At 29.9% G+C, this 24,284-nt stretch overlaps 1 protein-coding gene across 1 annotated transcript in view; it reads left to right on the forward strand.

The window, feature by feature from the left end:
• Window positions 1–23,929, forward strand: part of LOC129988886 (neuralized-like protein 4) — a 57,127-nt gene extending 33,198 nt beyond the window's left edge. The window contains exons 16-24 of the mRNA XM_056097168.1: window positions 7,374–7,538; window positions 9,243–9,401; window positions 13,833–14,012; window positions 14,255–14,336; window positions 14,858–14,959; window positions 15,509–15,647; window positions 17,406–17,521; window positions 19,468–19,600; window positions 23,360–23,929. Coding sequence (XP_055953143.1) covers window positions 7,374–7,538; window positions 9,243–9,401; window positions 13,833–14,012; window positions 14,255–14,336; window positions 14,858–14,959; window positions 15,509–15,647; window positions 17,406–17,521; window positions 19,468–19,600; window positions 23,360–23,570 — 1,287 coding nt within the window. The 3' untranslated portion in view covers window positions 23,571–23,929. The remainder of the gene's footprint in view (window positions 1–7,373; window positions 7,539–9,242; window positions 9,402–13,832; window positions 14,013–14,254; window positions 14,337–14,857; window positions 14,960–15,508; window positions 15,648–17,405; window positions 17,522–19,467; window positions 19,601–23,359) is intronic.
• Window positions 23,930–24,284: the final 355 nt, after the last annotated feature.

The following is a 24,284-nucleotide window of genomic DNA, read 5'->3' on the forward strand; positions in this document are numbered from 1 at the left end:
TGTCATATTTTAAGAGATATTTTCTTTTCCTCATTATTATAATTATTAACTTTAAACAGGGTGTGTAACATCATTAAAAGTCCTTAAAAACTGTTTATTTATGATATAAGGGCCTTAAAAGTGCTCTTTTTTATTTAGGTATGTATGTTTTTCTTCTGATGGAAAAAAAAAAATCATTTCAGCAATTGAGGCCTCTCTGATTATAGGTTCTATTTTCTTTGTGGTGAAGAATCTTTCAATGTTTAATGAATCCGGATGTCAGTGAAAAAAGGTTTTACCTCAGTTTAGGGATATACTAATAGAATGAGGAAAATTTAACCTTTCGATTTACTTGACTCTTCTTTTACCACTTTTTGGTTTTTTAGATAAGGGGAAAATTCCTTCTTTTTAGAAATAATTGTATGTATTTAAGCTGTTTTGAAGAATAACTTCATCTCATCCTTGCAGTTCTGCATGTGAATACTTGTTTGTCGAACATTTGTTAGTTATATTTCATTTAATGACTTTCCATTAGTGAATTATTTAAACGTTTTTATTTCATTTCATTCTTATGCAAAAATTTAGCATTTCTGAACGATATGTTGTAAAAAGTGCATTTGATTCATTATGGACTTATTAAAGTGAATACACTAAATGATTCAAGGCTTCCAAAAATAAAAGATAAAGCAAAATGTTCATGATGCACAAAAGTTACTTGTAAGTCATTTATTACTCTTGTAAAAAGATATCATAAATAAATTAATGCTATTAAAATTCCCTTTTTACTTTTTTGTGTATGAACTATTCAAAGAGAAAGAATTGTAATAGCCAAAAAAATTTGAATGCAGTATTTTGCCCTATCTCCATGATTAAAATCTCCAAATAACACATTTTTGGTATTATGTCTATCTGTGAACATTATATTTGAAAAAACGCTTTGAGCTGGAATTTCTTAATACGGAATTTACATATTTCAACCAAATTTTGAATAAAATCCATTCCTATTGTTTTTTGTTTGTTTGAGTACAAGTAAACAGGATAGCTTCAAACAACAAAATCGTGGTAAAATGTGGCACACAGTTTTAGCTTCTGAAGTATAGATCAATATCAAAATTCTGAACCCAATCCGTCAATGAATTGACTATCTGTAGATCTGTATGTTCATATACATGTAAACACTGAACAAAGTAACAAAAAATACAACTTAGATAAAAGAAATTTGTTAAGTTATCTTGTTTCTAAAATTGTAGCTTTGTCATAAATTTTGCATTTAACTGGACGGGGAAAAAATCAGATCATAATCGGTATTCTTTTTTATTTATTTATTTATTTATTTCGTTCTATACTGAGACTCACAAAATAAGAATCTGTGTAATCATGGCATTCACAGGGTGCTTTAGTGTCATAAAAAGTGCTTAATTTTCAGTAAAGGTCCCTAAAAAGTGCTTAATTTTCTCATGAAGACGAAGAAAGCTTTTCGTTTTGTTTTATTTCAAGTTGGCACTAGTTGAATATGATAATTCGAAATCATGGTCCTAAAGTCTTGTTTACCGGATGTATGGAAAAATAAAACCAAAAAAAGGAAAAAATTCGAAGAAAAAGACAAAAAAATTCCAGGCGTTCTAGCGCATATTAAGATAACGCTTCCTAATTCCTCCCCCCCCCCCGACTTTTTTTTCCACCCTTTTTGAATCAATGTACATTGCCGTTTAATAAAATACTGGAATAGTTTTCTGGAAGTGACAGAACGAAATGCGTACTATGCCATAGTTTTTGCGAATCGAAAAACTTTTCAATTTTTTATGTTTTAGATGTTGAAGAATTTATTTAAGTTATGCCTGCTAAGTATATATTTAAACTTTTATGTGTTGTTAAAGAAGAATATGCGATATGGTCCGATCAACAGAAAATATAAAAATAGCAGGATGAATTTGATGCACCAAAACGATATATCGAACATGGGAAAAACTGCTTTAAAAACACTAACATATTCGATCGTCATTTTCATTAATATGTCTTTTTTGAGCAATCGCTTGAACGACCTACTACAGGTATTCTACTGTATGCTATATTGAATTTTAATTAATTGCGGTATGTAATTACGTTAGTTAGTCGCTTAAAATCTAGTATAATGAAATTTTAACTTGAAGCCGCTTTTTTAATGTCTCCGTCCATTTGAATATTTTTATTTGTTGGATTAATCTTGCCAAATTTGTTTTGATTAAGAAAAAAGAAGAAACTTCTGTATCTGGTACTTAAATATTTTTAAAAAATAATAAAAAAAATTAAAAAATCTCTCTTTATGTATAGTCTTCTCCTGAGCAAAGTCTAGCATAAAGCCATTAAAGTTAGGAGCATGAAATTTGAGAAGTTATTTTTGGGACATTAAACGCACACTAAGAACTCATTTCTCAAACTTTTAATTCGAAGTTTAACTAAAAAATAGAATTTTAATGTGTTTTCATCGTAACATCAAAGCACATTATCGCATAAAAATTATTTTAACACCGTTTTAAAGGTTAAAAAAGAATAGCTTTTGAATAATAAAAATTTTGTTTGATTGAATGTAATTTTTTTAAATAATTTCTTAGAAATTAATTTTGGACACAGTTTTTAACAAAGATTTTGATGGTAATAAAATTCAAAATGTTTTGTTCTCCGAATCGTGAATCACATTATTCTGTAGCTGTTAAAATTGAAGTAAAAGAAAAAAAAAAGCTTTCTTTACTTTTAATTAACCTTAAATTTTAAAGCATGTGCAATGAATAAAATTCTTCATTTGTTAAATTTTGAAATAATGCGATATATTGTCTCGCGCTGGCTTCAAGAAAGAGTTTTTAAAAAAAATACTTCAATTGGCATTTTTATTTTCTCGTATACAAAATTTAAAGAAAGTACTGCAATCGCCCAAAAATTTGAACTCGAGATTTTAATGAATCTCCACGTTTCATACCTCATTGAATTCGAAAATACATTTTCGAAAAACGTCTGTCTAGGACAAATATAACACAAAAACACTCTGAGCTGGATGGATGAAATTTGGTATACGTCTTCACACTGGACTTGTAGATTTCGATCAAATCTTCAGCAACATCTGTTTAGAGGAAATATGTCTATCCGACTGTTCGAATATAAGTTAGCATAATAACTACAAAACGAAGAGAGCTAGATAGGTAAAATTTGGTACACAGATTTAATATCTATAGTATAAACATCTGTCAAATTTTGAGCCAAATCCAAAGAGGGTCACCTTATGTTGGTCTGTACTTTCAAAAACGTAAACGCGATAACTCAAAAATGCAATGACCTAAATATATCAAATTTGGTATATAATTTTGTGACTATGTGTGTAGTTTTGAGTTAAATTTTTGTTTTAATCAATTGGGAAGAATGCGCCTGGAGCCCAAATTCACTTTTCGGATACTTTCAACAGCATGCCAGAGATTAATCCCAAAACACTTGCCAACGATCACACCATAGAATCAGTAAGAACGATAGAATTATGTTTATTCACTCCTAAGGTTAATATTTTGTAACTATTTTAAGCCAATGCCATGCTAGGCATTTTCTATCAGAATGTGAGAAAATTTTAGGAGAAACGCTCTCGCCGACTTATTTTGGTTTTGGTTCTAACTACAGAGTTGACTTGTTTATGACTTCATGAATTTGTTTCCGTTATTTGTTTTTCCAGGACTTGTTAAAGCATTTTCATTTCTTCATAATATATATATAATGTTTCTTCTGGAATTTTTTTTTAAGTAAGAATTTATTCTTATAAGTTAGAAAGCAGGTTTTCATTAAATTTTAGGAACGTTTAACGTACAAAAAAGAAATGAGAGACGATGAGACAATTTCTTTTTAGTCTGATAATTTGTCAACGCTGCTATGACTTTCTATTAGAAAATGATTTTAAAAACTTATTTAGAACATGGCATTGTTCTATCATCAATTTCATAGCCATTTTGCCAGTCGTATCATGATAGACATAGGAATGCTCTAATTCTTAGCTTTATAAGATCTCAAATAAAATTACTTAATAGAATGCATCAGTGCAGGGAGAAATTTACTCTTTCTATCCCAGCCATGTTGGATCCTTATTGTTGTTGCTTATATAAAAATTAAATACAAAATTTGTGGTCATGCTGAGCTTTTACATCACTATCAACATTTTCAAAAATGTTGTATCTATCTAATATTTTAATTTTAAGAAATGTTGAAAAATCTCTCAGATCTTATAAAGGTTGACTTAATTTTTTTTGTATTTATACTTTTTTTCATTTTTATAATTATTTCTATGCTTTTGTGAAATCCAACAGAGCATAATTTTACAATAGAAAATGCTGTGCAAATACAGAAATAAATATTAAAATTTAAAAAATAAGCATCTAAAATTAATTCTTAAGAATTTTTTCAATAAAAAAAACTATGTCTTATTATGAAACAGAAAAAAAAAATACTATGCTAAGAAAATATGCAGCTAATGTATGCATAATTATACAAAGGGGCTTAACTTTTGAGGCTAAGGTGCTTAAAGGTACTTAATTTTTGTGGCAGTTTGTCACCATGCACCCTGATTCTCTATCATGCTTAAGGTCTCGATTTTGTATGGCAGTTTGAGGGTTTATAATCTTCATTAGGAAGCATGTAATGATGCATTGATGAGACATTCTCAGCTGGTTTCATATGTATTTATGGCAGGCGCATTAAGCCATTTCTTTAAATATATCAGCAATGACCCACCTTTTGCCTTTTTTTGTATATGATTTATGTAAGTTAGTAAAACAACAAATGTGGTTTTAAAAGAAAATTTCTCAGTTGTAATTATTCCTTCAGTAAACTGCTAATGCATCAGTAAGAAATGTTGTTTTGGTAAATAACAAGTAAGAGTAAAGAATATATCATGTTCTACATTGTACTTTCTTTAGAAATGATAAAAGATTGTATGAAGATGTATTCATGTAGTTTGTTGGTTTTCTAGTGAAGTCACCTTTACTCGATTTCGATAATTTTCCTGCCAGGAAAATGAGATTGGATGAGGTTTTTAATTCATTATTGTTCTTATAACTGTGGAGAGCTTTGAAATTTGCCAAAATATTCTCTCGTGAACAGGCATTTATTGAAAGAGGACTTGGATTAGAATATTGAAGTGGAAAATTTGAATGAAAAATATCATGTTTCACAACATGTATTCTATATCCTCATGAAGTAGTCTAATAGAATCCAGTTGGTAAACATTGTTAAAATATTGTAATAGTTAACAGTATCAGCAGATTCAAAATATTGCCTACTTTTGGGGAAACAAATTCCGAAAGGAATAGGTGTCCATGACAAAAAGAAAGTTAGACTCTGATTTATTGATTTTTTTTTATGGAAAACAAAATTTTTCTTGAAAAAAGAAATTACTGAAACATAAAACTATTGCACTTACTTTTTTGATGAGCCAGAATTTTTTCATTACTAATGAAATTAATTGGTTGGGAAAAGTTAATGAAAAAATTGAGCGAATTGAAAGTATTTGGAAAAATATTGAAAGAGGAATAATCTTTTATTTACATATTTAATATAATTTTATTAAATATATAAATAAAAGATTATTCCTCTTTCATTAACATGATTTTTATATTCTAGATTCGTTTACTTATATTCTTAACCTTGCTTGAGGAATGTTAATGGAGTTGCAATATTACCTCCCCCCCCCTTATACTATTAACTACAGTGTAATTAAATAATTTAAGATATGCAACAAAAATCTCTTAATAAGTTTTTCAAACGAAATTTGCCTTTAAAAAAGCATTTTAAATAACTTAATTTCAATGTTGGTGAAAAGTATTCAATAATTCCTGCTTCTATTTTATGTTTATAATTTTATAAAAGTGGACATTTACTTATTTAATATGCAACTTAATTTATCTCATTCAAATTTATAGGTATATATTAAAAAATATTAGGTTAACATTGATTTTTTTTCTTCCTCTAAAGGTTCCTAAAAAGTACTTATAAAGTCCTTGTTTTTAAGATAAAATTAGTCTACACACCTTGTTTAACCTTTTGTATGTATTTGTTTATTATATGAAAAACTTGTAAATATTGATATTGAAACTTTCTTATTTAATGCATATTCACGATATATTCAAATATTAGTGTGGCAGTATATGCTTTCATGTAGTATTTATTAATATTATTATTTTGTCAAATGATTAATGAGTCTGCATACATTTTGTTGTTTAATGTGAATCTGAAGGAATTAAAGTAATATGATCAGATTTTAATTGATCATACTTTTGAGCAAATATATGATTAAACATTATGTTTTTTATTTTTGCTAAATTTAGTTGTATGAAAGTAATGTTAACAACATAAAGAAGGACAATTAGAAAAGACAAGAAAAATTTTAGAATTTGCCTTTCATAGCAAGATATATGCTGATGTATTTACTTTCAATGGTTTAAAAAATTTTTTCTATTTTCCAAAGCATTTCAATTCCTGACAAGTCTCTTTTAAATCATAAATTGTGCAATAGAGTATGATCTTTTGCTCTGTATTTAAAGGATTGCAAATTAGGATCTTAATTTCACTGTGCCTGCAAGTCGTAATAGAATGTTAAGTTAAAGTTAAATTTGACCTGTGGAATCACAAATGCTTTTACAATTATGTAAATTGAAAATTTTGAAAATGAATTCCTCACATATTGTTGTTTATTGTTTGAATTTTGTCTAGAGTCATAAGTTTATTTTTAAACCTTCATATGGTTTCAAAATGGAATGCCAGTATGATTAATCAAATGGTACAGTTGTACATTGGCATGAGTTTCTGTAAGCTTCACTATCTTGTTCAATAATTTTAACTCAAAAGAGACAGTGAATGAGTAGAAAGTCTATAACATCTTTGTGTAACTGAATATGATGCAAGATTTTCGTAGATTTTATGATATATTCTAAGTATCTTATTATCTTGTGTTGCAAGAAGAATATTTGTCATTTGTTACACTTCAGAAGGATCCCATTCTAAAGCTGTTGCAATTAATTTTAAATTCTCAAACTTTTGCTATAAAATAAGGATATTTGGATTGAAAATCAATATTTAAAGTTTTGTCTTAGCCCTTTTGCATGCAAAGTGGTTGATCCATTTACTGTCATATTTAAACAAATTTAATAAAAAAAGTAAAGGATATTATCTTCTCGTTTAATAAATTTTTTTATTAATCCATTTTTGATCTGTTTAAAACTATCTATTAAGGAATATTTCATGAATTCATGATGAAGTGCTTATATGTTATTGGTAAAGCAATATAGTAAAGTATTTGGTGCCCTTTTTTTACTATATATTTTGATAAAATGATTAATAATATCTTAGAGAAAAAAATTAATCTATTGTTGTTATTTTTCAATATTTAGAATGCTCCGGTTATTTATTCTCCATCTTCTCCAATGTCTTTCCATGAAAATAGAGGAAAAAATATTCTTTTATCAAATGAAAATTTAACGGCTTGTAGAACTGCTGGTTACAATCATGGAATTGTGATATCTAGCAAAGCTCTTCTGTGTGAAGACATATTTCAAGTAAGCTATAAAATATTAAAAAATTTGATTCAATTTATAAACAAATTTTTAAAAGATATTGGGTTGCTGAAAAGAAATCCATTATTTTTTCGGTGGATGCATGTAGTGATCGACATCTCTTCAATTATCGATCAAACAATTTTAGATTTATGCTCGTTGGAAAGCCGACATTTCGCACTAAAAAAAAATTCTTTTGATGTTTTTTTTTTGGTCCATGCAGTTGTGAGTTACAGTGTGTTAAAAATGGAAGTCAACAAAGAGAAAATTCGGTACAGTTTACAGTTTAGTCAATTACATGCTATTTTGCTTTCGCCGATTCCTTTCAGGTATTTTTGATTTTAAAGTTTCACCTCGCACAGTTAGGACCATCGTCGAAAAAATCACAGAAATTAAAGAAGCTGACCTGCATGTTAGCAGTTGTAGCATAGTCCAGGAGCTAAAGATCGACCATAAAACAGTTTTAAACCATTTGCACAAAGTTGCAACAAGAAGCTTGATGTTTGAGCGCCACACCAATTAACACATACACATAAAAAAAAACATGATTTATCGAATTTCCATTTGCGAAGCCTTGGCCGAACGGAATGAAAACGACCCCTTTCTTAAACGGATGGTGACTGGGGATAAGAAATGGGTTACATACGACAACATTGTGCGAAAACGATCATGGTCAAAGTGTGGTTAATGAGCACAAACAGTGGCCAAACCAGGAGTTGCTTTCTTTATGGCCAACACTAAATTCGGATCTCTACTGTCAACAACTGGATCATTTAAAGCTAACGATTGACTAGAACTGGCCAATAGTTAAGATGCTGTCTTCCATTAGGACAACACCATCAGGACGAACAAGTCTATATTGATTTACCAGAAACTCCGGGAACTTGGTTGGGATGTTTTGATGTATCCACTGTATAGTCCATACCTGGCACCAAGCTATTACCATGTTTTTCTTGCATTGCAAAACTTCCTAAGTGATAAGAAATTGACATCAATAGAAGATTGTGAAAATCAATTACCAGAGTTTTTCGCCAATAGGGACCAAGACTTCTATGAAAGATGTGAAGCTACCTTTGAAATGGCAACAAATTATTGAACAAAACGGTGCTCATTTGACCAAAATTGGTGATCCGAAACAAAGTCTTGAAGTTAATATAAAAATAATGGATTTCTTTTTCCCCAACTTGATATCTAGTCAACAAAATATTAAAACTGACTGTGTCTAATTTGAGAATGCTACATTGATCCAATGTTTATTTGGCAAATAGGAAATGTTGAAAAAATAATTAAAGATATTTTAAAATTCAGATTGTTTTGGTTTAAATGAAATTATTTTATTTGACTAGAACTTGCAAATAAATTACATTTTTGTGTATCTACCTCTGAGTACTCTTTAAATAAATGTCTATATTTACTTTCAAATTTTGTTTTTTATTGAATGTTGAAAATGCTTCATGTAATTGTTCTCTGAAGGTAATTCTGACATTGCTGAAAATTTGTCTTAAAATTTGTTTTGGTAGTTATTACAAAGATCAAATGAAATGGAGACAATCTCTTTGAAAATACAAAGAATGCTGGTTTCAGTAGAACTTCTCTTGATTTATTCAGGATATATTAGCCAGTTAAATTTCTAAAATCTTGATATCGTTCAAAATGGTTTAGCATTTTTTTTTCAATTGTATAAACTAATACATTCTTTTGTATTAGGTTCAGCTTGACAATCTTCATTCTGATTGGTCTGGTTCTCTTCAAATTGGTGTAACATGTCAAAATCCTGACCAGATTTGTTTACCTTCGTCTGCTTTATTGTTAAAGGAAAATACATGGGTTGTGAGTGGTGATAGTGTCTTCTATAATGGTGTCAAAGTAAGTGTTTCAAGCATTTTGTAACTTCTGCATTTATGTCGAAAATTCTTTGTATCAAAAGTATAGAAAAATGTTTTGATTTTCTTTTCTATTTAATTTTAAATATATTTTTTTATGAAAATTAATTATTTGTCAAATTTGAAACTAAACAAAAAGCAATTTTTTCATATATAAAATCTATCACTACTCTATATATACCGGTGCGGCATAAATTCGTGCAAACTTCAAAAAATCATAATAAAAAAAGTAATGCTCGAAAAAAATTGCGGTTTGCGGAAATATGTTCAGAGAGCCTTTGAATTTCGTTATTTGTATTTAAAAAAATGTATTTAATAAAAAAATGTATTAATAAAAAATGTATTTAAAAATTACCGATAGATGGCGCTCACACGGTCATACCGAGACGGTTTATGCAAATCAGGAAAACAGAGCACAGTAACATTGTAGTACATTTTATTTTAAAGCAAAAAATGCTCAACATGACCGCCACCACAAGGTATTAAGCAAGTGAGGCGCGTAACTACGCCTATTACAGCTGAATGTAACATGTCGGCATCGATGCCACTAACGGCCAATTGAATGGCATCTTTCAATTCCATCATAGTGGCAGGAAAGTTCCGGTAGACACGAGACATCAGGTATCCCCACAACCAAAAGTCCGCTGGAGAAAGATCTGGCGATCGTGAGGGACACTCATTCTTACATCCTCTGCTTATCACTCTGTCATCAGTGAATGTTTCTAGGAGAAAGTCTTAACGGAACTAGCGACGTGGGACGGAGCACCATCCTGCATGAAGGTGACGGAAGATAACACACGTCTTTGCTGCAAAGCAGGCACAACGTGGTCTTGCAAAAGCCTAAGATAGCGTTCTGCAGTGACGGAACAGGTTTTCCAACCGGATACAGGACAACGCTCTTCAAAAAAGAAAAGGCCTAGAATGAAGGTGAAACCGCACCAAACAATCGCATGTGGAGATTGTAGTGGTTTGGTCGTGTACACACGAGGGTTTGATGACGTCCAGATACAACTGTTTTGATTATTGACGTCACCATGCAATGAAAAGTGGGATTCATCTGTACACATGATGTTCAGTAACCATTGTGGGTCACGTTCCATTTGTGCGAGCACCCATGTTGCAAAGGCTTGTCTTTTCTCGCAGTCAGTTGGCAACAACTGGTGAAATGCCTCTATCTTGTACGGAGGCAGTTTCAAGATTTCGCGCAGAATGCGTCGGATCGACCTTTCCGGAATTCCTGTTATTTTACCTGCTTGACGTGCACTGGAACTCCCCGTTGAAGTCTCGGCTGCCACATTTCTCATGACCCTTTGGACAACAGGGACGCGGTCTGCTCTGACGGATGGTCTGCCACTTCGTGGACGATCCTCTAATCTTCCCGTTTCCTCAAAACGGCGAACTAAATTCAATATCCCATTCAATGAAATTGGGTTTTTCTTCGCCTGAATTCCTTTCACCGTCCGTAACTGTCGCAATGCTTTAGTCGCGGATTCACCGTTCTTATAGAACAGTTTAACCACTAATGCTCGATCCGGTAGCGACAGCATGCTACTGGTGTCGAATGACAGATCCATTTCTAGCCTTGTGTTTTATATCTATACTGATTTGCATAAACAGTCTTGGTATGACGTGTGAGCACCATCTATCGGTCATTTTTAAATACATTTTTTTAAGGGAAATAACAAAATCCAAAGGCTGAACATATTCCCGCAAATCGCAATTTTTTTTCGAGCATTACTTTTTTTATTATAATTTTTAGAAGTTTGCACGAATTTATGCCGCACCCGGTATATATATATATATATATATATATATATATATATATATATATATATATATATATATATATATATATATATATATATATATATATATATATATATATATATATATATATATATATATATATATATAAGCAATTTTTATGTGAAGCAGAATGCAGTTTGAAGACAGTGAAGATACTTTTGATTACGTGACGTCGTTTTATTTCATTTTGAAGAAACAGGTATATGTACAAGCGATGAGCGACGAGCAACACACACAGAACGCTGAAAAGAATATGAGGAAAAAGCTCTTGGGCATTTTATCCCTGGTCTTATATAACCAGAGAAATTGATAGGGAAAATATTTCTTCATAGTGATAATATATCATGAGATTTCGATAGGGATTTTCGTTACACGCGCGGACAAGGTAGTGGAAATACAGGGCGATTTTAAAAAAGAATTTGCCTCATCAGCGGTATTTTGTCTTTTCACGCGGAGTGTGGGAAAGTTAGGCTTTTAGCCGATTCAGCAATTTTACATAGCTTCTCTTGAATTAATTAAGTAGAGAAAGTGGAATTGGATCAAGAAATAAGAGAATGAACTTGCTATGGGCTAAATTAAGGTAAAATCTTGGAAATTAATTAAATTGAAGTCAGAGTTTAAAATATCATTACACACACACACGCACGCACTTGTTTGAAAACTTAAGCAGCAATGTAAATTTTAAGAAAGTAGCCATGAAATTGCAGAAAAGGGGTTATTACGATCAGTACAATAAACCAGCAATTCAGTAGAAAGGTAATGCGTATGCAAGTGTCAGGAACAAAACATCATAGGCGACGTGAGTCTAGGGAAAACGCGTGCGGTCGGCGCTCGCAGCTCAAGACTACAAGGAAAGGAAGAAGGGAGGCGCAATGAAAGACATTCGTTGCAAGTGCGCTGCTTCATGAAATACGGCTAGAAGAAATAACCTGGATGACTTCACACGTGGAAGAATGATCGGAAACCCTCAGGAGGGGTGCAGTTGACCAGTGTAGCTGAAGAGTTCGGAATCAACAAAAAGTGTTGTTTCACGATCTTGGAAAGCCTTCCAAACCATAGATACAGCTGTTAGAAATGTTGGTGGGGGCCGTCCTTCGAAAACAATTGCAGTGAATGACCGATATATCGTCCTGCAGGTGAAAAGAGCCCAGTACCAGTCAACAAGCGCCACTTCTCAGCAACTGTGTATAACAATAGGGAGGCAAGCGTCGTTGTTTATTGTGGCCATACGCCTTCATACAGGTGGCCTATTCGTCAACCGTGCTGAACGCTGCATCCGTTCGAAATTTGGTCATCGGTGGCACCGCGCAGAGTGATGTAAGGAGCTCAAAAATTGGACATCTCATCAATGGAGTGAGTCCATTCACTCTCTTTATAGATGACAGTCATTTCATTGCCGTAAGTGATTCTCAACGCCAGTTGATTTAGAGAGAGGTCGAGGCACGGTTTCATCGCAGTAACACCACGGAAAGAGACCACTTTGGTGATCCTGGAGTTGTCTTCGGGCATGCATTATGCTGAACGGGCGGACTGAGCTCCGCGTTTTCGACAGAGGTTCTGTAACCGAAGATCGCTATTGTAAGGAGGTGATCCTTCCCCATGTGCATTTGTTCCTAGGTGCTATTGGACCAGACTTCGTTTTTATGGATGACAGTGCACACACCAGACTACTGATATTCAGCAGCTACTGGAAAGGGAAGATATCACTCGAATGGGATGATTTGGGGAGACGCCTTGCAGCATGATTACATCCTCTGGGGACACCCAACAACTGAAACAGATCTGATTGAGGAATTGGCACTCTTACCTCAGGAACTGTTGAATCTCAAGAACTGTTGGAAACAACCATTGCAGTAAGGAGAGGGCATATCTCATACTGAGGAACATCTTGTTTTTCTTCCTCTTGGACAATCAATCATATGTAGAGATACTATGAGTTCAATAAAGCCATTTTTTTGTTTGATTCCATACTATATGCATTGTATTCATTTTTGCACAACTATGCTTTTGTCATCGTTTAAATACAAAATGCTGTCTCTCATTTCTGAATTTCATGTCTCTCAGATGATTTCTTGTAGAGTTATGGCCAAAAAAAAGCACCTGCTGCTTAAGTTTTGCACACCAGTGTATATATGAGTGTAATAGGTTTTAATGCAACAGTATACTTGGGTAGCTTAATCATTTTATTTCTTGATTAACAAAGATGGTTATGATGATTTTTGTAAATGAGAATTCAATAATGAAGAAGGAATTTATATTACATGAAGAAAGACATGTGATGATATTCAAAATGGTCTTTTCCACCTATGCACAGTACATTAGATATTTGTTGAGGCATCCTTTTATGCAAGAATTCCCATTGCGGTTCTTTCAAAGAATTATAACATTTTGAACTTCGGCTCAATCCTTCTGAGTTGACTTCTCATTGTACTCTGGCTGCTAACAATCATTGAAAGAATACAGAGTGCCCTATCATGGAGGGAAATTACCATATATATAATGTATATTAATATATTACATCTATGTTTATTATCGTAATTATAATTTTTTTTCATTATTGAGGTGCAATACTATACTTTTTATAAAAAATAATTTAATATTTTTATAGATAAAGTCCAAGTATTGTTCCAGTTTAAACAATCTTAAAAGTCGACATAAAATTGGAATCAAAATTGATGCTGAGCGAAATCTTCATCTGTTTATAAATAATATAGATCAGGGTATTGCTGCTGAAGACATATCCCAACCTGTATATGCAATTGTTGATGTTTACGGAAAATGTAAGCAGGTAATGTAACAATAATTTTGTTGATTCTTAATTTTTTTGGATGGTGATGTAATTTTGCATATAACTTGATCATATTTATCAGAAAATATTTATTGATTTTTTTAAGTGTATCAGATTATTTTTATTATAAACTTTTATCCTGTTATGCTTTTATTATGTTATCCTGTTATGATCACTATTATGTATGTTTGTCTTCACTGTTTAGTTATAAGAATTTCCCTTTGTGTTTCTTCTTTTTTTAGGTTACATTCACGACAGACCCATATTCATCTGATGAAGAAAGTGAAAAGGATGATAAAGAAAAGGCTAATGTTGAATATGATGGTATATTTTTCCACTTTTTTATATTTCTGATGTTTTAGAAATTTTTAATTAATTTTTTTTTCATGGCATGAGTTTAATTAACTTTACAAACTCCAAATCATTACAGAGGAAAATAAACAAGCAAAAAAAAAAAAGGATCTGATTTAAGTATGGAGAGAGAGGTTTTACTCTATATTTATTTGTATAATGAGGTTAACAAAATACATGTGCCATGAAAAATCATTATTTTTTTAGCTTTTATTTTTTCTAATAAGATACATATTTTGCTTATTACTCTCAATATTCTTTTGGCTGTATATTAATAATTGATATGTGACTGAAACTAAAGTTATTTGGTTGAATATTTTGATAAGAATTATTAATTTATCTAGTTAAGTTTTTTTTTTTTTTTAATTAGAAGATATAGAGGAAAATACTATCTCCCATTTATGATTGAATTTAATTAGTTAAAACTCTCAATGAAAAGAAGTATCAATATATAATAATTTGTATGCATTATACTTGACTGTTTTCCTTTTTAGGTGAGAAAATCATTAAACCTATGTGTTCTAGTCAACTTTCAACCACAAATTGTGATCATCAAAGAATATGCTCAATCATCAAAACATCTTTAGGTTTATTAGGTATAACAATTTATAATATTTTTAACAAATTTTAAATGCTTGATTTATGATAATCAATATGTTCCTCTGGTATATTTGACTCTTCATCAACAAAAGTTATATATATATATATTGTTCAAGTTTTACTTAATGCATATGTCTTATTTTTTAAAAAAATTGTTATTAAAACATTTCTGCCATATAAAAATTACTTTAATTAACTGTGAATAACTATAGTATCTACATCCACAGAATTTATTTTTTGTCAATGCATATCTTTGTTATGTATAGCAGTATATTTTGTAATAAATTATGAGAATTGGAGTAGCAATTTTTATTTTCTTCCATAAAAATTTTTTAAAGTTTTTTTCGTTGCTTTTTAGTATTAAAATCTTATGGATGACTGAGATTTTTTGTTGAACAGAATATAAATTTCAATGTAATATATATCATTTATTTGTTGGAAATTCTTACTTTTTTTTTTTTTGATAGTTAATTCTTTAAAATAAGCAGTGTATTTTTCATTAAGTAAATTCGAATAACGGCAAATATTTGTACTCTTTCTTTCAGACATATATTTTTTACCAGATAGCATAGTTTGCTTTTGTGACATGTGTCATAAATCTAGAGGAGAAGAGCCTTATTTCAGAAAAGGTGACCCACCTAGAGACTATGCTCAACCTTTTGGTTGGTGTCGTTTTCCACTTAGGTAATAAAATTCTTTAATAATTTTTCTAGTTTTGATATTTATAATATGATTAATAAATATGCCTTATTTGGGAATTTTTCAAAAATGTTACTTGCATTTTATCTCATTTTAAATGGTCTGAAAACAAATTAATTTATTAAGTGTTGTAGTATTAAGCTTAAATTTCTAAACTTGAATTAGATTTAATAAGCTGTGGAATTTTATAGATTGTGTGTGTGTTCTCAATGCTGCAATTTAATAAACATTATGTTATATATGTATACAGTTAAAATACATATACACACTTCCAAAAAAGTGGAAGTTTGTATTTTCTTAGTTATTGCAATTAGACGTGTACTTTCAATTGCAAAATTTCATGAAATAAGATTCCCAAATGTATAAAAATATTCTGACTTCTGTAGGGGAGAGTAATAAAGAATTACAAAAATTAAATTTTTACACAGCCTCCATACTGAAAAAGTATTGATGATATATTTTTTTAACACTCATTAATTAGTATACAAAATTTCATGCTTCAATCTGTAAAATGTTTTGAGATTTTAAATAGCATATTTGAAGACTTAGACTGCTTATCTGTATTTGTAATCAGTGTTTGAGTGAAGCTGTCCTTATACATTTCTGGGATAATATACATATCATGAAAGATTATTTAAAGGGCAGATTCAGGGAGAAAAGGCATTAATTATTAACTTTCATTAAATTTTCAAAAAAATAATTAGACAATATATTAATTGAAATACTTAAAAACTTATTTAAAATGAATATTTTTGATAACTATACAAAGTTGCATTTGTTTAACAATACTTCTGCATATGCATTTGAGTTCATCATTTGTGGCTTAAAGGTAGGCTTTTTGAATTCATTGGTAAATATCTAGAGCATATGCTATGAAAGATAACTGATCCTTTAGTTCAGACATAATGGCAATCAAAATTAATTGAATATAATAGTTGCCATTCAGCATATTACAGCCAAAACAGAACCAACAAGAATTTCAGAAAATAACACATAATGCATTTATAGAAAATTGTTACTGAAGATGTATGAAGAATGAATTTTTTCTGTGTTAAAGCTGACAGTTTTGAAGATTAAAATTTCTGTCTCAAATAAAACGACATTCATTTGTCCAAATTCTATTTTCAGAAAAAAAGGATTTGGTTTTATCTAAGGTAGAGGCCAATTGTAAAATTCTAGATGTTGATCATGTAATTATCCATGTCATTTTTATAGTTGCCAATGGATGCCATGTATGGAATCCATTCCATAATTCTGTATAAATTATTTTGAAATAATCTTTTCACTGTTGATTTTGGAATATTGAGTTTTGGACTGTCTTTTCATACACTAGCATGAGGACAATTTGAAAATTAAGCCAAAATGTCAATTACTGCCTCATATGTTTAACGCCTCTTCCCCCCCCCCTTTAATAGGAAGATAAGGATCTTGTAATCTGTAAACGTTAAAAAAAAATAGCCGGCTGAAAAATTATGTTCTTCTATATTTATTTATTTATTTTGTTATTATTGTTATTTTTTATTTTATATAACCCTTATAATAAAGTAAAATCATTGTTGAAGAAGTAATTTCCTACTTAACAGTAAATAAATAAGCTTCCAAATTTCTTTGATTTTTTTCATAAAATGTGTTATATGATTAAAATCTAAGCAATTATGTGTAATATCTGTATCAATGCTGAAGAAATACAACATTTTTCTCTTTCTTAAAATATCTAAAAGTTTAAATTCATCCATTTTCTAGATCGTCAAGTAAAGCAGAAAAAAGTGGCGTTACTGATAAATGGCATGTGGCTTTTTATGGTACAGGTTTTGGATCTGTATGCCGTATTTTAGAACATGGCAAACTGCTACCTCCAGGTAATTCCTTTCTTTCTCTTAGAGAGACATGAAATTATGATTTGGCTATCTAAAAATTATAAGAAAAAAAGAAGGGAAATCTTCTTTTTTTTTTTCCCCAATGCTTTATTAAGTAGGGAAGTTTGATTTTTAATCTTTTAGAATTATCTTTTTATTTTCTAAAATCGAAACATAAATTATGGTATCATAATTTGTCTGTCTATTCTGTTATAACAACTAGCCACTTTTGGTGACTAGTTGGTACGCTGGGATTAATAGCTGCTAAAAATTAAATATTTTGTGAAACTACATCTTAATGATTCCCTCAACAAAATTCTTTTACATTAATAATTAAATAATCAAAATATATTTTGAACTTTAATATTTTTGTTCGAGTTTAACTTTACTTCATCTTGCACCTTCTAATATAATTTTTACAAAAAAGTGTTTGATATGCCATCTTAAAGTGCAAATATTTATCTTTCCAAAAATATAGATTTAAATATAATAAGATATATTATTTAATTTTTCCTTGATTTTTAAATCATCCTTGTAAGGATGATTTAAAATTTATGTAATGTTACTGGATTCTTTTCTTACCAATAAGAAAGATATACTCAGAGCCGGGTTTCTCTATAAAGGGGCTTAGGTGCAAAAGATCATTTGGGGCCCTAAATTTTTTGGTTTAATAAAAAAAATTACAGACAAAATATTATTAATGTGTGTTTATTTATTATGTGATTTTGTTTTTGTTTTTCTATTAATTACCTCGAAAATTACAATTTCTTGCAATTTTTTTCGATTCTTAGTATAGCTAGTGCATTTAAGGGTGTTTCTACATTTTGATTGCAAGATTATGCAATTTGAGTGGAAATTGCTTCTCCAATTGGAGCTTGAATTGTAACATCTGAAGTTAAAGCAATATCATTGCCAGAATTACTTCACATACAAGAAAATAGATCTAATGACTTCTTTAAATTCTACTTTTCTGCTAACTTTCTTTATTGACACCCAGAAGGATATTTCCTTAGCATGGACAGGATTAAATCTAACAATATTAAACAGTTTATAGAATGAATTATCAAAATACTATATGGAATCTAACATAGAAGTTGAGGTAAATGATCATAAATCCATTTAGTTCGTATTTATAATAGGTTACATACTTTCACTGCACTGTAATGTATATGTAAACTTCATATATTTCCAAACCCGTTGATTGTTTCAGTTAAATTTTTTCATGTCGTTATTATTATTCAGAACATTATTTTAGTTCATCATGTTGGAACCCCCTCAGTCACGGGGGCCCAGTGCATTGCAATGTGCTCTACCACCCAAATGGCCAGCACTCTGTGATAATGACCAAATAGTTCACTGGCAATATTTGTTATGTTTAATTTCTGTTAAATCATTAGATGTAATTTCCTGTTTATGATTCCCTCAAATTATCAGATATTAAAAAGTGTTTATTTCATATGCTCTGTACACAGTGTACATAGACCTTTCTAATGGAGATCAGTCAGTGTATGACTCCTGAAATAATTGTTGCTCAAAAATGTTTTATATACTAATTTAAAATATAAATATTTATTTACATTGAGTAACTTTTTTTGTGAAATGTATGCTCTTCATTTTTTTTTTTTTTTAATGTTCACCCAGACAATATAATCTAACCTATGATTGTGGTCACTTTTTAGGGAGGGGGAGGGCATCATGCATGCATAAAAACTGCTAAATATTAAGTAGGTTCTCACTTCCTGGAGAAAAGAACATACGACCATCTTGGCCCTAGTCCAATGACAGCTCATACCTCCTATAAGAGAGTTTGTGCTTAGACCTATGATGGCTATTTATAACTGACCTTAATAATCTTATTATTATTAAAGGCAGATGGTCATTATAATGCACTGAATGGTGTAATGTCTGAATTAACCTGTACTCATAATTTAATTTTATTTCCATTTCAGCTATGTTAGGTTTTAAAATTCAAAAGAAACTTGCAGACAAAGGTGGAAAATCAAAGGACACTGATAGCAGTCATGTTTTAATATCGCCCACAATGCTTTATGCAGGTTCTTCAAAATTTTCTCCAAAAGAAGAGTAAGTATTGAATTTTATTTAAGTATAACGTGTTATAAATGTGATAGAATAACAATGACTGTAATACGAAGTATAAAGCAAATTATGCCAGTATTTCTTAGATTTTTAGCAGAAATTATCATACCCATGAGTGTTGGTAAAATATTTCATTTATAAGACTGATAAAAAAAAAAAAAAAAAGAAATATTTTCAATTTAAAAATTGCAATGAAAATTCTAATTATTTTTTACAAAATTTTTAGAAAGAAATGTACCTACAATTCTAATTACAATGACAAAAGATATAAAAGAAAAAAAATAATGGTAATATAAGTAATTTTTTGAAATAGATTTTTGTCATATTTTTATTTCCATTATATCAAAATAATTTACATTAAAAAGATATTGAATTATTAATTTATTCATTTGTTTTCAGAATTGCTGTAATGTTTTACCCTCTCAAAACTTTACATCATCATATATGTGATAAATTTAACTGATAAATTCCTATAAATATAACCTATTATAAATTTTATTAATTTCTTTTAAAAAAAGTGCTTTGATTTTATATACTTATTGTTAAATGTGCCTCTAATTGCTATGTATTCATTTGATCTCTATATGCACACTTTTAAACATGTAAATATACTTTATGCAATATATTAATGGGAATATTAATGTTCATTTGAGTCATTAAAGTGCAATCTGAATTTATTCAATTGTGTTGAAGTCTAGCCTTACTTTTTTTTGAGTAAGTGAGTGGGTCATGAAATTGTATTCATCTAAATCTCCAATGCATAATTTGATATTCATGGATTTCCCAACAAAGTAATAAACATTTAAGCTTATTATTTTAGTAATCTTATATGTGTTCTGTGTATAACCTCTTTAATGAAATCAAGTCATATGACACTGCATTTGTTTGCAAGTGTGCCTTATCATTTAACATTGCCAGATATCATAATTTTTTATTATTATTATTACTCATGTAAAATGCCCTGTTGGTATAAGCTTTGAAACAGTTCAGCATATTGTATTCACTTAAGCACATCCAACCAAATTTTAATTAGATTGAAATGTACTTTGAAGAATGACCATTTGTTACCTTCTAATATTTTGTATATATTACTTCATATCATTGAGAAATTTCTATATAAAGGGATTAAATATGCATTTAGTCCTTTAAAAGTATATCTGTGCCAAATTTGGTAACTTTAATTCAATATTCTGCAATATGGAGTGCTACAAACACATTTCTTTTTACTGTTAAGTAGTTAGTTACTTTTAGCAACCATTTGGTTCTTTGTGGATAGTTAAATTTCAGTTAAATTGTTTAGGTGTAACTTCATGTCCATGATTCCCTCAAATTGTCAGATATTAAATCCGTGTTATTTTAATTGTGTTTTGTGTGTTCATTTCATTTTGCAAATGGGCCTGCCCACGGGAGTTCCATGACATCATGGTGCTATTAAAAACTTAAATGTATGGTTCATCTGTTTTCTGAATTTTGTGATATTGTAACTCTACTTTTCTTATTTTTCTTGTAGATTACACAGATTTAAGCAGAATCCTTTTTTTTTTTTTTTTAGCTTTTAACAATGGTTGAAAATCAGATGATTAAATAATTGCTTAAACAATAAAAATGGTTTGAATTTCAGACCAACATCATTTATTGTCAGAAATTAGGCAAATATATAAATTCTTAAAAAATTGCCAGAATTTAAGAAACATTTACAAGTTTATTGAATTGGTATAATTTTAATAATCTTATTAAGACATTTTCTTTTAATTTTTAAAATGGTGAATGGTGTAAAATTCTTTTTTGTGCAAATATACTTATGGAAATTATCATGGAAAAATACCAAAAATTATCTTCAGATAGATTTTATAAAAAATTTAATGAAAAGGAAGTGAATGAACATTATTACTTCCAAAGTATATACAGTGGTGGCCAAAATTGTGGACACTTTTGAAAATCGTTACGTTTTCTAACTTTGTATGCTTATAGAAAATGTGTTTCACAAAATGCAAGCTTTCACATATCATTTTAAAGAGAATGTAATGCTGATTTCGATGCAAAAAGTAAAATTCAGATATTTGCAATACAAGAAAAGTTGAGCGGCAATAATTATCGAGATACCTTAGATGCTGATGACTGCAGTGAATTATCAGCACTTAGTAGGGTAGCCTTTATTTTTTATTACAGCTTCACACTGATGTTTCAATGAGCTAAAGAGAGTTTTAAGTTTTTCTTTCGTTATTGCATGATGCCAGGAAACAATTATAGCCCCAATTTATTCTCTTTTGATGAACACTTCATATACACAAGAATTTTCAAATGGTGTCATAAGCTCTCTATAATTTTGAGGCCAGGACTGTTTCTTGGCCATGATAACAATTTAATGCTCTTTGTACTAAACCACTCATTCGATATTTTTGCTGTGTGGCAAGGAGAAGAATCCTACTGAAAGATAGGAAAGAGATCACTGATGGAAGGTGTAAATTTTGGTTCTAGAATAATGTCAATGTATTTTCTAGCATTTAATATCCCATTGATAAGATGAAGGAGACCAATACCGTCTGCTGACATACATGACCAAATCATAAAGCTAACTGAGTTCTTCACAGTCGCCTGAATGCAGTCAGGATATAGCTCTTCACCTATTCTACATTTTGCATATTTTCACCCATCACTACCGAATAAAAATATCTTTGTTTCATCACTCCATATAACATGTGACCACTGATCATTTGTCCAATTAATGTGTTCCTTTGCCCACTGTAATCTTTTTTGCTCTGCTGTAAATTAAAATAACGCTTTTTTCGAGGAATTCTACCTTTTAGTTCCACATTTAATAACATTCTCCTGATCATTCTGGAACTGATAGAAACGCCAACATCATTCAATTGACTTCTGATGGCCTCTGATGACTTTCTTCTATCTTGGAGACATAGTCTTTTTATACTTCTGTTATAAACTGATGTGGCGCACCCTTTTCAGCCATTTCCTACTTTATTTTTTATTGAATTTGTCTCCGATATCGTAAACAAAACTTTCGGACTCCAGATGTAGTCACTGAAACACCCACCTGTCTTGCAATTTCAGCATAAGACCATATTCATATAACACAATAATCTTAGTTCTCTTTCTAGATGTTCAACCTATTCATTTATTTGATGTCATTGATTCTTGACTAAATATTATAAATATTTACAAAAATGTGTACTATCTATTAAAAAGTTTAACAAAATTTCTAACTTGCAATTTGATTACATATAAAACAGTCTTCCTTCTATAGAAAAAGCACAATAATGACTCGTTCCAACTTTAAACATGATGTCAGCTTCGGCTAGCAGTTATTAACATTTGACTGTTTCTCAGAACAAAAACAGTGACTTGTTAGAAATTATAATCCACTTCATCACTGTGTTTGTGATTCAGATTAAAGTAAGAATAACGTTTTTTTTTAATTGAAAATATTCGAATTTTACTTTTTTTATTGAAATCAGCATTAAATTCTCTTTAAAATGATATGTAATAATTTGCATTTTGTGAAATGTAATATTTTTTATAAGCATACAAAGTTAAAAAACATAACAACTTTCAAAAGTGTCCACAATTTTGGTCGTCACTGTATGTTCCAAATTTGGTAGCTCTAGGTCAAATGATTTGTTATGTAGAATGGCAATACACACATTCATCTTTATTATTAATAGAGATAGGGATTATATATTTAATCTACAATTTTCTATTATGTGCAATTTATTATTTTATTTATAGGTTTGCGGATTTAGAGAATAAGAAATTGTATCATGCTAAAGTTGCTTTTCAAGTTTGTGTTCGACCTGGATCCTACACAGTAGGCCCCCAGCAATTAGGTGTTCGAGAACCTATAGATGTACATTTCAGCAATAACGACTTAGAGTGGTATACAAAGGAAGAAGGGTCCATCATTCTTCATAGCCTTCTAATAAAAGTAGATCCTGTTTGATCTTCATTTTGGGTACAATTTTATCCGGTGCCATAATTTTTTGTATGCAAAAAAAGAAGAAAAAAAAACTTATATGTGCTCTTCTGTACCTAGGCCTTATTTCATGATTAAAAGTTATGCTCTTTTGTTGCATTCATCTATTTTTTTTTATTTTTTTTGCTAGTGATTTATTTTAAGAATTCCAAAATGTTTCCTTGGTTTTTTTTAAAGTAAATATTCCATTTTTATGAGAAATCATGCAATGGTAATATCTCTTCCACTAATACCACTAATTTGTATGGAACAGTCTGATAATAAATGGATTATTGATTCAAATTTCATTATATTTTTGTTTAATTACAAACATTTGCAACTAAATTATTTAGAAAAAAAATTAGTTTTAAAGTTGTTGAACCAACAATATATAAAGTGATATAAAATTTTATTGTAAATGGATATCTTTTTACCTCCTCTATGGAACTTTGAGTAAAAAAAAGAATCAATAATGTATCTCTTCATTAGTGCTTTAATTAATTCAGATAATTATTAGGAATGCTTTACAGTATTTTCATCTATTTAAGTCTTGGGAAGTTACATTTACATTTTTTTTAATAATTTGGTAATGTAATTTTAGTCATTTTGTTAACTTGCAGTTCATTATAAATAATCTGTTGGAAGATCTTTTTGAAAATTTCTTTTTACAAACCCTTTTTAAGATGTAAAACACTATATAAA

This window comes from Argiope bruennichi, chromosome 10 (assembly GCF_947563725.1).
Source record: "Argiope bruennichi chromosome 10, qqArgBrue1.1, whole genome shotgun sequence".
Taxonomy (NCBI): domain Eukaryota; kingdom Metazoa; phylum Arthropoda; class Arachnida; order Araneae; family Araneidae; genus Argiope; species Argiope bruennichi.